This window comes from Notechis scutatus, chromosome 12, assembly GCF_049901735.1.
Source record: "Notechis scutatus isolate UNSWTSFEM ecotype Mainland chromosome 12, rNotScu1.2, whole genome shotgun sequence".
In the NCBI taxonomy this organism is placed as follows: Eukaryota; Metazoa; Chordata; class Lepidosauria; order Squamata; family Elapidae; genus Notechis; species Notechis scutatus.
This window is the reverse complement of record NC_142020.1, coordinates 10414442-10425931: the sequence shown is the minus strand read 5'-3', so window position 1 is coordinate 10425931 and position 11490 is coordinate 10414442. Positions and strand designations below refer to the sequence as shown.

At 42.0% G+C, this 11490-nt stretch overlaps 1 protein-coding gene across 3 annotated transcripts in view; it reads right to left on the bottom strand.

Annotated features, from left to right (window-relative positions):
* Positions 1 to 2294: 2294 nt before the first annotated feature.
* CRAMP1 (cramped chromatin regulator 1) overlaps positions 2295 to 11490 on the bottom strand; it is a 43349-nt gene continuing 34153 nt past the window's right edge. For all 3 annotated transcript variants that reach the window (XM_026682472.2, XM_087973307.1, XM_026682471.2), the window contains exons 17-21: positions 11352 to 11432; positions 9706 to 9940; positions 8801 to 8965; positions 7229 to 7374; positions 2295 to 6695 (exon numbers count right to left, since the gene is read on the bottom strand). In XM_026682472.2, the coding sequence (XP_026538257.2) occupies positions 6531 to 6695; positions 7229 to 7374; positions 8801 to 8965; positions 9706 to 9940; positions 11352 to 11432 (792 nt within the window). In that variant the 3' untranslated portion in view covers positions 2295 to 6530. The remainder of the gene's footprint in view (positions 6696 to 7228; positions 7375 to 8800; positions 8966 to 9705; positions 9941 to 11351; positions 11433 to 11490) is intronic.

Genomic DNA, 11490 nt, shown 5'->3' with positions numbered 1-11490 from the left:
CCGCGCGTCTCTCGCCCGCCGGACGCTCGACCCCGCCCTTCGAAGGCCATTGGCCGAGGGCGGCGCCGTTCCACCGGGCCTCGGCCAATCGCGGAGGGAAGGCCCTCCCTTCCCCCCCTAAGAGCGCGAGACGGGGACGCGGGTTTGAGGGATTGAGGTGGCGGGAGCCGAAAGGGGCGGGGCGTCTGCTCTGGGAAAGGGGGCGGTGGGTGGGTGGGCGCTCTCATTGGATGACGGGGGAAGAACAGAAGGAAATGACTCGGAAGTTTTTTTTTGGTTTTTTTTAAATTTAAAGGGACGCCCCCACGTGTTTCCTAAACGCTCTTTTAATCTGGTTCCATAGAATAACAAGAGTTGGAAGGGACCTTGAAGGTCATATAGTCCAACCTCTGCTCAAGCAGGAGAGTCTATTCCAAATATTAGCCTCTACCTAAGGTCGAACTCGGGAAGAATCCGAGTTCACCTAAACATAAATTTCGACTGCGCCAAAACCTAACCCGAGGTGAACTCTTGATAAAGGCCAATATGAATAAACGCAGTCATCGGGTCCTTTTAACCTTGTTTTAAGTTTAGGGTCGTGTGAACGCGGCCATCCGTTAGAAAGAGGGATCTAAAAAGGGTAGTCAATTTGGCTTAACTAGTATTGGGAAAACGATTGATCTTCCTTGGCAGAGGTAAACTAATTTAATAGCTGACAAGTCCAGCGATTTATTTGATCTGTGCCAGGCTTGGATTGTTCCCAATGAAACGTGGCGTGCACAATTCATGCAGGGTGTTTCTGTGTCGTCCGGTGTGATTGTTTTTTATTTATTTTTTATAAAATATTTTATTTATAAAATATTTTAAAATAAATTTTTATTTTTATAAAATTATTTTATTGAATTATTTGGCATAATTCAATAAAAGTATACAGGTAGACCTCGGTTTACAACAGTTCATTGAGTGACTGTTCAGTTCCATGATGAAAAAGTGACTTATGACCATTTTTTACACTTATGACCACTGTAGCATCCCCATGGTCATGTGATTTACACTTGGATGCTTGACAACTTACATTTGACAGTTGCAGTGTCCTGGGGTCATGTGATTGCCTGTGACCTTCTGACAAGCAGTCAAGGAAACCAGGTTGACTTAACAACTGTGTTATTAAACAGCTGCAGATTCACTTAACAAATGTGGCAAGTATAGTTGTAATATGGGGCAAAACTCACTTAACAAAATTTTGTCTCTTAACGATATAAATTTCAGGCTCAATGTGGCCATAAGTTGAGGGCCACCTGTAGGTTAGTTATGTTGTACTTGGTTGGTTGTGTGAACACAATGGATGGTGTGTTGATCAGACCCAAATATCAGCTTCAAGTTCACTCATAATAAAACTCACCAGATTAGTAATTTGTATTTTAGAATCATTCTAACAGCCAGATGGGTGGAGGGATGTTTTTTTTAAAAAAGCCACAATGTTATCACTTTCTTGACTTTTTATGACTGGGTGTTTTGTGTTCTGTATCTAGCATGGGCATCCTTCTCATATCTGGAAAACAAACCCATTGTTTCATTTCAAGGATGAGCATGTGAGACATTGATCTACAATTTAAAGCATCACCCAATTATGTTGCTTGCTTAGTAGAGTTGGTAGTTGTTATTGGGCGACACCTTAGAGGGCTGTATGTTCCAGCAAACTGGTCATTTCTAGATGTGTGAACACATTTATTACTAGAATTCTTGACAATGGCTACATTGGCTAGGGCAGGGTTACCCAACCTTGGAAAGACTTGTGGACTTCAATTCCAAGAAATTTCTGGGAATTGAAGCCCAAACATCTTAAAGTTGCCAAAGTCAGACACTTCCTGGGATAGGGAATTCTGGGAGTTAAAAATCTGGGAGTTAAAAATCACAAATCTGCTGGGAGGCCAGATTTGAGAAGGATGATCTGCAACATTCAAAGCTGAGTAGTGTTGTTCAAAAGTCAGTGGCAGCAATTCAGGGCTATTTTTAGTTATGGGTAGCAGCAAAACGAATTCATCGCTTTTGGGGGGGGGGTCATTAAAATAATTCCCATAGAATGCAGGCACTCATCAAAACAAGAAACAAAAGGGCTGCATATTAATGCCTCAAATGTTAAAATGTTCTAGGGCATTTCTATACCTAATTTCATCCAATGTAATGGAACATTGATTTTTCACAGAGCCTCAAAGAAATTCCCAATAGCTTCTAATGCCTCTGAATTCTAACTACTGTATAGGAAACTTGGAGAAGAAAAAATGATGATCAAATATCTAACTCAGACACACAAATTAGACCAAGGATTAGTAAGTGTTTATGGACAATCATAAAAACAACTTTACAACTTGAATTGGAAATTGAAAACAGAGGAAGTTAACTTTTGTATATTATATTAAATAACCCAAACACCTTTTTTTCCTTTTTTTTTCTTCCAAAAATCGATAAAGAATAAATAATATAATTTACAATATGGTACAAAAAATAATCAGTTAAGGACAGGCATTCTTGCTTTATACAGACGCTATATATATGCATATTATCTGAAAAACAAATTCACATTTTAAAACGAGACAAAAAACTTTTTTAAAAAGATGATATGGCTTAACTATTATTAAAAGAAACAGCAACATCGCCCACTGCCAAATGCACAAGCTCAAAAGCCAGGTGTCACATTTTGGCAACTAGTGATAACTCATTGCTGTAGTGCTTGCAAATATTTTCATTATTTAGCATTTACAGGTCCACAAGGAAAGCTTTAAAAAGGGCTGGGTTAGCTCAAAAAAAAAAAAAAAAGTGCTGTTTCTTCCCTACAAATTCAGCTGTCTTCTCTGTGTAAGCGTATGTGTTCTGAGGGTTTATATATGTGTATTTAAAAACAATCCCAAACCCCAAATGCAATGCTAAAAAACCCCCGCACCACTGGTCAAGTCAAAGACAAGCCATCCTTATGGGTATAATTGAAATCAAGCTGGCTAAGAAAGCATAAAGTTAACAATCAAAGAGAGGGTTACATAATGCCAGTCTAGAACACCTTTGTTTAAAAAAAGAAAAAAAAAGGTGGGATAATTAGGACGCAGTTCATAGGGACGAACGTTGTGTAGCAAAAACTCACCGTAAACTGCATTATCCCAGTTGGATCAAAAGTGAAAATAAAGTCAACGCTTGAATGATTGGTCAATTTCAATGCAATGCAACTACTGTCCAATCCAGGCCCTCAAAATTGGGCAGATACAATGCCTAACCCACATTCTTAAAACTTTACATGGGAACAAACGTTTCCAATTCCTAGCGCCCTGTCTGGTAGGTGTATGAGAAAAGCTTATATCCACTGCATACATTCTCTTTTGTAAATACATGCATCAACCCGTCCCATCTGATTGCAAAAAAAAAAAAAAAAAGGAACATTTTGACACCAAAAGCTTTTTGGAAATCAAACACACAAACGAAAACCAGGCGATCCACAAGAGCTTTTCCTTTCAATCCCTCAAGCCCGAAATAAAGGCAAGATGACTCCCCTTAGAAGCAGCCATGCCTGCAAATCCCCTAGAGGTTGCACAGAAGTTCTTCGTCATGAATTTTGATATTCTTCTGGATCGAAAAGGGCTAGGGTAACAGCTCAGAATTGTCTCCTGCACTTATCCAACCAGGATATCTCTTTGTAAGGCCAGCAGCTTCCCAAGAAAAAAAATCACTTAGATAAATAAGCACTGGAGTAAAATGGCTGGAGTTGATATCACTGGAATTTTCTTTTCAATTTTTAGTCCTCAAAGCAGAGCTGTGCTTGCTCTTGACTTTAGATGTTAACATGCAAGACATAAACGGCCACTAAAGAAACAAGAAAGGTGACAAGATTTTTCGAAAGGAAGTTCAGAGTTGTTTGCAGAGGATTTCAGAAGTACTAAAGCTGATATGTAGATACTGCTTTAAAACGGTCAAGTACTGGGAAAGGAGCTGCTTTTGTAAATGTTTGCTTACTTCTCGTTGTTTCAGGCAACAAAACAATATTAAAAAGTTGCTGAGCTTATGTCTAGCCATAATAGCTGTTACAACATCCTATGTTTTCATGGATGGAAAAAGCTGGTGGCCAGAGGGACACTCACCATCATACCTTCCACTGCAAGGTAGGTGAATAACTCAGACAGACATGAAACAAAGGGCTCCATAAATTGAGTTTAAAATAATCTGCCCAATAGTTAAGAAGAAAGAATTCCTAAAAAATCAACATACAAACTTTAAGTCACAGCGCAAGCTGCATGATGATCAGTGGAAGATTCAGCCTATGTTGCTTTATTTGAACAAAATGTGCTGAATAAAACATTTTTTTCTATAAGACACAGAACTGCAAAGAGCTGAAGGATACCGAGGATAAAAATAGATTGTATCAGACAAGAGTCTGGAAGAAACTGCACCTGAGTGCAAGAAGAGGATTCTGGCAGTGTGGGATCTATGCTAAATTGCTAAAACGCCTCCTAAATCACAGATGCTGCCTGGAGACATCTGGATTTCATGCACATCCACTATTCCCTCTTGATGGTAAAAGGAGGGAATCTCTATGACTGCCAGAAGAACTCTGTGGACTGCTATTATGTCCCTTGATGTCACAACTGCACAGAATATTTTGGCCTGAAATTAAAAGAATGCATTTAAGCTATCAGTTATGTTGAAATAATTGTTAGCGCTACTACTTTTGAAGGAGCAGTGATCTCAGATGATTAGATTAGAGGTATACATGAGCAGTTTTCCATTCAGCTTATTAGCTTATAATTTAATGGAGGTTGGGTGGACTCAGTCACAAACACCACGGAAGTTAGGAGAGGCCATCCAGTTCTGTGGCAAAGGCAGAGGGAAGAAACTTGGGAGGGACGCTAAAAGAGGGTTAGGGATAAATCCCATGGACAGAGTCGCCTCTCCTGATCAGCACCAATTTTTGGTCCCTTCGACATCCGTTTGGGCAAAAGCAACCGAGACCTTGTGGACCAGGTCCGAAGTCACGTTGCCTGTCAAACGTCTGAAGAAAAATGAGACACCCCACAGGAGAGGTTTGCAAAGAGCGGCTGCTTGCAGGTAAATAGCGTTTCCTAAGGGAATGATGTTTAGAAATGCTCGCTTGTGGGAGACGAACAACTAAAGGGACTGTATAGTGTGGAATAATCAGTAAAGAAGAGGGATTAGATGGTTCTTTGATGGCCACAAAAATAAAGCGATGGCTGCCTGCTCTTCAAGCTCTGAAGGCTAAGACGCCAACAACTGCAGACCTCCAGAAGGGCATTTTATGACCACAGATGGGAGAGAGAGACCCCGGTGTAAAACTGCTATTTGCCTTAAGGACCTACAAGAAGTAGGGAATTTTACCCATTTCTTTCATCTTGCAGGACGTGATCAAAACATTTCTCAACTGCAACTGGAAATGTTTGTAAGAGAATTGCTCTCCAAAATGCTAGCAACCAAGAATCAAAGGGGCTCTTAAAAAAAGGCAAAGTGTCAAGCTTGACTCCTGATATTTAAAGAGATATAAACACGATTTCTGGGGAGGCAACAAAATGGAAGGGCATTATCATGATCTTCTTTGGGAAGCGTCCTGACATCCCTGTCTAGTCTATGGCCCTGATTTTGCTAAGAGGCCTCTCGCCTGATAACTTCCAGGAACCCCCCGAGCTGCAGACTAGACTGGGAAGTCAGAAATCCACCCCCACCCCCCCAAAAAAAAGACAAGGGAAACCACTTGTACTGTTGCCAAAGAGACTACAAGGACATTTCCGTGGCTGTCACCAATGATTGTGCTCATCTCAAAGGAATTTGACTTTGAACATATCTAGAACATATCTAGAAGACCCCCGAGGAGTCTTCTGTTTAAGATGTGTGGACTCAGGGTGGGATTCAACCGGTGTTACTACCGATTAGGTGATTATGTTTTGCGTTTTTAAAGGTGGAACAGGAACAGTGTTTTTTTTCCTCCTTGTGTCCTGTTGGAATGTTAATGAATATAAAGAAAGGGTGAAAGAATTCTGTTAAAAGCCTTGTGGAATTCAGCTGCTGCTGTGACAAGAAAAGTGCCAGGAATACCAGCTCTCAACTGACTTGCCAACAAGACCACGATGACAGACCAGGAGAGGAAGTTCTAAAAAAGGAAAATTTAATAAAAACACACCACCATTTACCCCCCCCCCCAAATTTCAGCTTATTTGTGGATACCCCGACAACATCTAAAGGATGTAGTTTTGTGGGACTTCTTGCTCAGGCCTTAAAACCTGGAGCTGCCTTGTAAACTTTGCTTTAAAACTTTACACATGTCACTTCCTATAATACTGCTCCACACTGTCTTGTTCCCAGCCTATTGCAGTTTCCAAGAACCGTAGAAGGTTGAAGAGAAAACCTCTCTCTTCTTCTCAGGCGTGCTCCCGCCAGGACAATGAATTTTTTTTTAAAAAAAAAAAATTAAACCCCCCAATCCGCTGCATAGCTATGACGTCATTCCTCCACGTTATGGCCAATTCACCGGCACCCACCAGCCCGCTGGTGGGATGTGTTCACTGAGAGAGGTCGCCAATAGGGGGGCCGCCACTCCCTCCGTCAAAGAGAATCTCTCGGCGGCTCGGCTCGGGGATCGAGAGCTCCTGGGCCAGGTCGTTGAACCGAGATATGTAGTCAATGCTGTTCTCATTCATCATGCAGGCCAACTGGGAATCTACCACCTACAAACCAAGGGAAGGGGAAGAAAAGAGAGGATTGGCTTCTCAGTCTTGCAGCTTTCTTCTGACCTTAGCGGAGTTTAGAATATGCTCAAAGGCACCACTAGTCCTCGTGCAACTTTACTAGCCATTAGCTGCACAGTATTTGAGAGGGTGGGGAGGGAAGGATTGCTAGGGGTGGAGCAGCGATGCAAAATATCAGGTCTATGGGTTTTGTTTGTCTGTCTATGCCTCCTTCCTTCCTTCCTTCTAGATTCCTTCCTTCCTTCCTCTACACTCCCTCCCTCCCTCCTTTCTTCCTGCTAGATTCTTTCCTTCATTCCTTGCTCCACTCCTCCCTCTCCTGCTAGATTCCTCCCTTGAATGTTCCACACTCCTCCCTCCCTCCTTCCTGCTAGATTCTTTCCTTGTTTGCTCCACACTCTTTCCTCCCTCCTGCTAGATTCATCCCTTCATTCCTCCTTCCCTCCCTCCCTCTCATCCCTCCAGCTGAAACCTCTGTACCATCTCTCCCAGAAAAAAAGGTATTGTCATACCTCAGCGACATCAGCCATGGACCGAGAGACAAAAGAATCCCGTGAATTCCCATCCAGCAGACTGGGTCCCAACAAGGAGGTGCTGCTTGGGTTGCCCACTGAGGTGGGCAGCATTTTCCTGCCCTTCTCCGGAGAAAGGAAACTGGCTGTAAAACAGAGGGATCAAGATGTCAGGCAGCGATCTCCGTCTTCTGCATCAAAGGTAGGAAGTCCAGTGATGACCTCAGGAAAAGCCCCCTTTTTGGCAAGAGGCAGCACTCAACTTGTGCCCATTCTAATATGTTGTTTTCCCAACTGGGATCAAAGCACCACAGGTAGTCCTCGACTTGCAACCATTCAATTAGCAACTGTTATAAGCCGTCATGGTGCAGTGGTGAGAGTGCAGTACTGCAGGCTACTTCTGCTGACTGCCGGCTGACTGCAATTTGGCAGTTCGAATCCCACCAGGCTCCAGGTTGACTCAGCCTTCCCTCCTTCCGAGGTGGGTAAAAGGAGGACCTAGATTGCTGGGGGCAAGAGGCTGACTCTGTAAACCGCTTAGAGAGGGCTGTAAAAGCACTGTGCAGCGGTATATAAGTCCAAGTGCTACTGCTATAACAATATGAGAAAAAAATGACTTGCAGCCCTCACACTGTATGACAGTTGCAGCATCCTGACGATCGTAGGATCAAAATCTGGGCCCTTGAAAACTGGCATGGGTTTACAATGGTTGCAGCATCCTGGGATTATGTGATCGCCATTTACAACTTTCCTAGCTGACTTCTGGCAAGTGAAGTCAACGGGGGAAGCCGGATTCATTGCAGTTGTGCGAGTCACTTAACAACTGTATGTAACGAAATTTCGTTTTAATATATGCCAATTAGTATACATTCAAAGTGACTTATTATTCTATCCTATTCTCCTGTTATTTTATTCTATTCTATTCTCTATTCTACTGTTATTCTATTCTATTCTATTCTATTCTATTCTATTCTATTCTATTCTATTCTATTCTATTCTATTCCATTCCACTATTCTATTCTATTTCTATTCTACTCTATTCTCTGTTCTATTCTATTCTCTATTCTTTTCTATTCTATTCTCTATTCTTTTCTTTTTTCTTTTCTATTCCATCTCCTATTCCATTCCATTCCATTCTACTCCTATTCCTATTCCATTTCTATTCTCTGCATCAATACACCTAGCAATTGGGGCAAAAACGGTTGTAAAATTTGCCAGGATTCACATTAACAACCACCTTGATGAGCAACAGAAACTCTGGTCCCGACTGTGGTTGTAAGTTGAGGACTATTTATAGTGACAAATCTGATATTCCCAATCATTTTAGTTTTTGTGGGACTAAGGAAAAGAAAGAAAAACGAGATGCGATCAACGTGGAATAAACGTTGCTGATTAAACGGGCTGCAGCTACGTTCAGGTTTTGTTTTTTTAAAGGCGTATGGATGAGTCTCCTCCTTGCCCAATGGACATCTCTCAGCTGGGCTTGGGCAACAGACAGGCTATATGGGGCCAAAGAAAGAGATGAGCTTGTTCATATCAGCCACCCTGGAAGAGTTTTTGGGCTGTACTCACAAAATAAGCTGCTGAGCGAGGAGTCGGTGGAGTCGTTGGGATACCACTGTGGATCATGGCTGGGCGAAGCGATCCAACTCTGCTGGGGGCTGCAGGACGGGGACGGAAGACTTTTGGAATTATCGCTACCGTTCAGCTTGGCTGGGGACAGGGAAACGTTCTCACCTGTAAATGCAAATTGGTTTTTTTTTCTTACTGAAGTGTGTAAAATATGCAACCGTCCTTTTGGGAAAGTCACAAGTTCTCCACTCTTGCCTTCAAAGAACACTTGTGCGTTTGAGCAATTCCCAACATCAAAAAAAACCCCACTGCTGAACTATACGGCAGTGTGTTGAACAGCTAACCTTTGACATCTCTTCATTCATTCATTCATTCATTCATTCATTCATTCATTCATTCATTCATTCATTCATTCATTCTATGCCTCCTCTCTTTCTGCCTTACTGTATAGGCCAGAGCTAATTGATATTTCTCTCTTTTTTTCTTTCTTTCCTTCTTTCTTATTCATTCATTCATTCATTTTATGCCTCCTTTCTGTATTGGCCAGCGCTAATTACTATTTCTCTCTCTCTCTCTTTCTTTCTTTCTGTCTCTTTCTTTCTTTCTTTCTTATTCATTCATTCATTCCATGCTCATTCATTCATTCATTCTTTCATTCATTCATTCAATGCCTCCTCTCTTTCTGCCTTACTGTATTGGCCAGAGCTAACTGATATTTCTCTCTCTTTTTTTCTTTCTTTCCTTCTTATTCATTCATTCATTCATTCATTCATTTGATGCCTCCTCTGTGTATTGGCCAGAGCTAATTACTATTTCTCTCTCTCTCTCTCTTTTCTCTTTTCTTTCTTTCTTTTTCATTGTTTCATTCATTCATTCATTCTATGCCTCCTCTCTTTCTCCCTTACCGTATTGGCCAGAGCTAATGGCTATTTCAATGATGGAGTCACTGATTTGAGTAGCCGGTTCTCCCTGAGACAAAACATCCTCGGGGGGTCCAGGGAGAGAGATGTCAAGGAGAGCAGAGACATTGGGGGGAGACAGACGGGTACCGGATGTCTCAGAAGAGGGAAGCGGAGAGGAAGAAAGACCATTCTGGAGAGATGTTTTAGGCAGCTCTGGCAGAGAGAGGACCGGCGTTCCCTGTGGTAGCAAGCAAACGGGAATAGTAACAACGGTCACATCAACAACATGTCGTTTCCTAAAGCTTTTATGCCATGCAGAAGACCGAGAACCTTGTCAGGTTGTTGCAACCCTATGTCCATGCTTGAATATAGAAAGCTGCCTTGCATCAGACACAATCAGTCTTTCCATCTATAATTCGGTATCCTCTCCCTGAAGATGACATGGTTGGAAGTTTTGCTTACAATCCCCCCGATTCCTGTTCCTCCTGTCAGCCCCCGAGAAATTGATGACTTCTCCTTTTAAAGATGACCTGTAACCAACTTCACAGCTCTCCCTAATGGTGGGATCTAGAGAACAGTATCTAGCAAGGTTAAAATGAGATTCCCCCAAGGTTCAAGCTCACTGCTATGTTTATACAAGTATCTTGTTTAATATACAATGAAGCATTTATTTCAATAGCCTCCAGCAACCATTGCTGATGACTCAGGGCAACGAAGCCCTTAAATATGAAACACGCATCCATGTTAGATGCTGGATATTCACTTTGACAAAAGATAAACCTGGGTGCCTTTCAGATTTATGGACTTTCATTGATCTGAATTCTCAGCAATTTAAGTCTGCCGGATGGGAAATTCTAGAAACCGGTCGACATTCTGGGAAGTTGCAAACATTGCAAAAACTTAGCCTAGACAACAGGATGCCAGGAAATTCACAACAAGACGGTATTTTTTTCCTTCACTTTGTTTGCAGTTCACAATTGCCTTCTTGCAATCTTTGAGCCTCACATTTTGATCTAGCAAGCATTTTTTTCTTGCTTCTCTGTAACAATGAGTGTATCAATGTTCACAAGGACTAGCATGCATCATAGATTCATAGATTGTGGAGCAAAAAAATGTTCAGGTATCTAATAACAGACTTTAAAAGTTCACACAACATTCAGATGAGTGCCTTGCTAATCTTAGAATAGAATAGAGCTGGAAGGGACCTTGGAGGTCTTCTAGTCCAGCCCCGATTCCAGGGTTTTCCTGCTCGAGCAGGAAAAACCTATGCAACCTCAGACAAGTGACTGTCCAGTCTCTTCTTAAAATAGTTGTTTTGGAAACTCTTCCATCCCTAAACAAAGAAGATAACATGATAGCAGTATTTGAGGGGCTGCCACAAAGAAGAGGGGGTCAAATTATTCTCCAAAGTACCAGGGGGCAGGGCAAGAAATAATGGTTGGAAACTAACCAAAGAGAGGAACAACTTGGACTTAAGGAAAAACTTCCTAACGGTGAGGACAATTAAACAATCGAGCAGCTTGTCTTCACATGGGCACTCCATCACAGCCCAAATACTGGTTGTACAGACAGCCTCCTTAATCAGAGCTACAGCGTTAGCGTGTATTAAGTTCTGAACTGTAAGTAATTATTAGTTAAAGATACTTTACCTGGAAGCCGTCAGGAATGGCTTCCTCCTCAGGCTGGGATGGTAGACCAAGGAAAGGAACCCGACATTCATGTCTTGAACCCTGGAATCAAGAAAGACTGCCTGAGCTACATGGCTGGAAGAGAGACACTGAAATTATG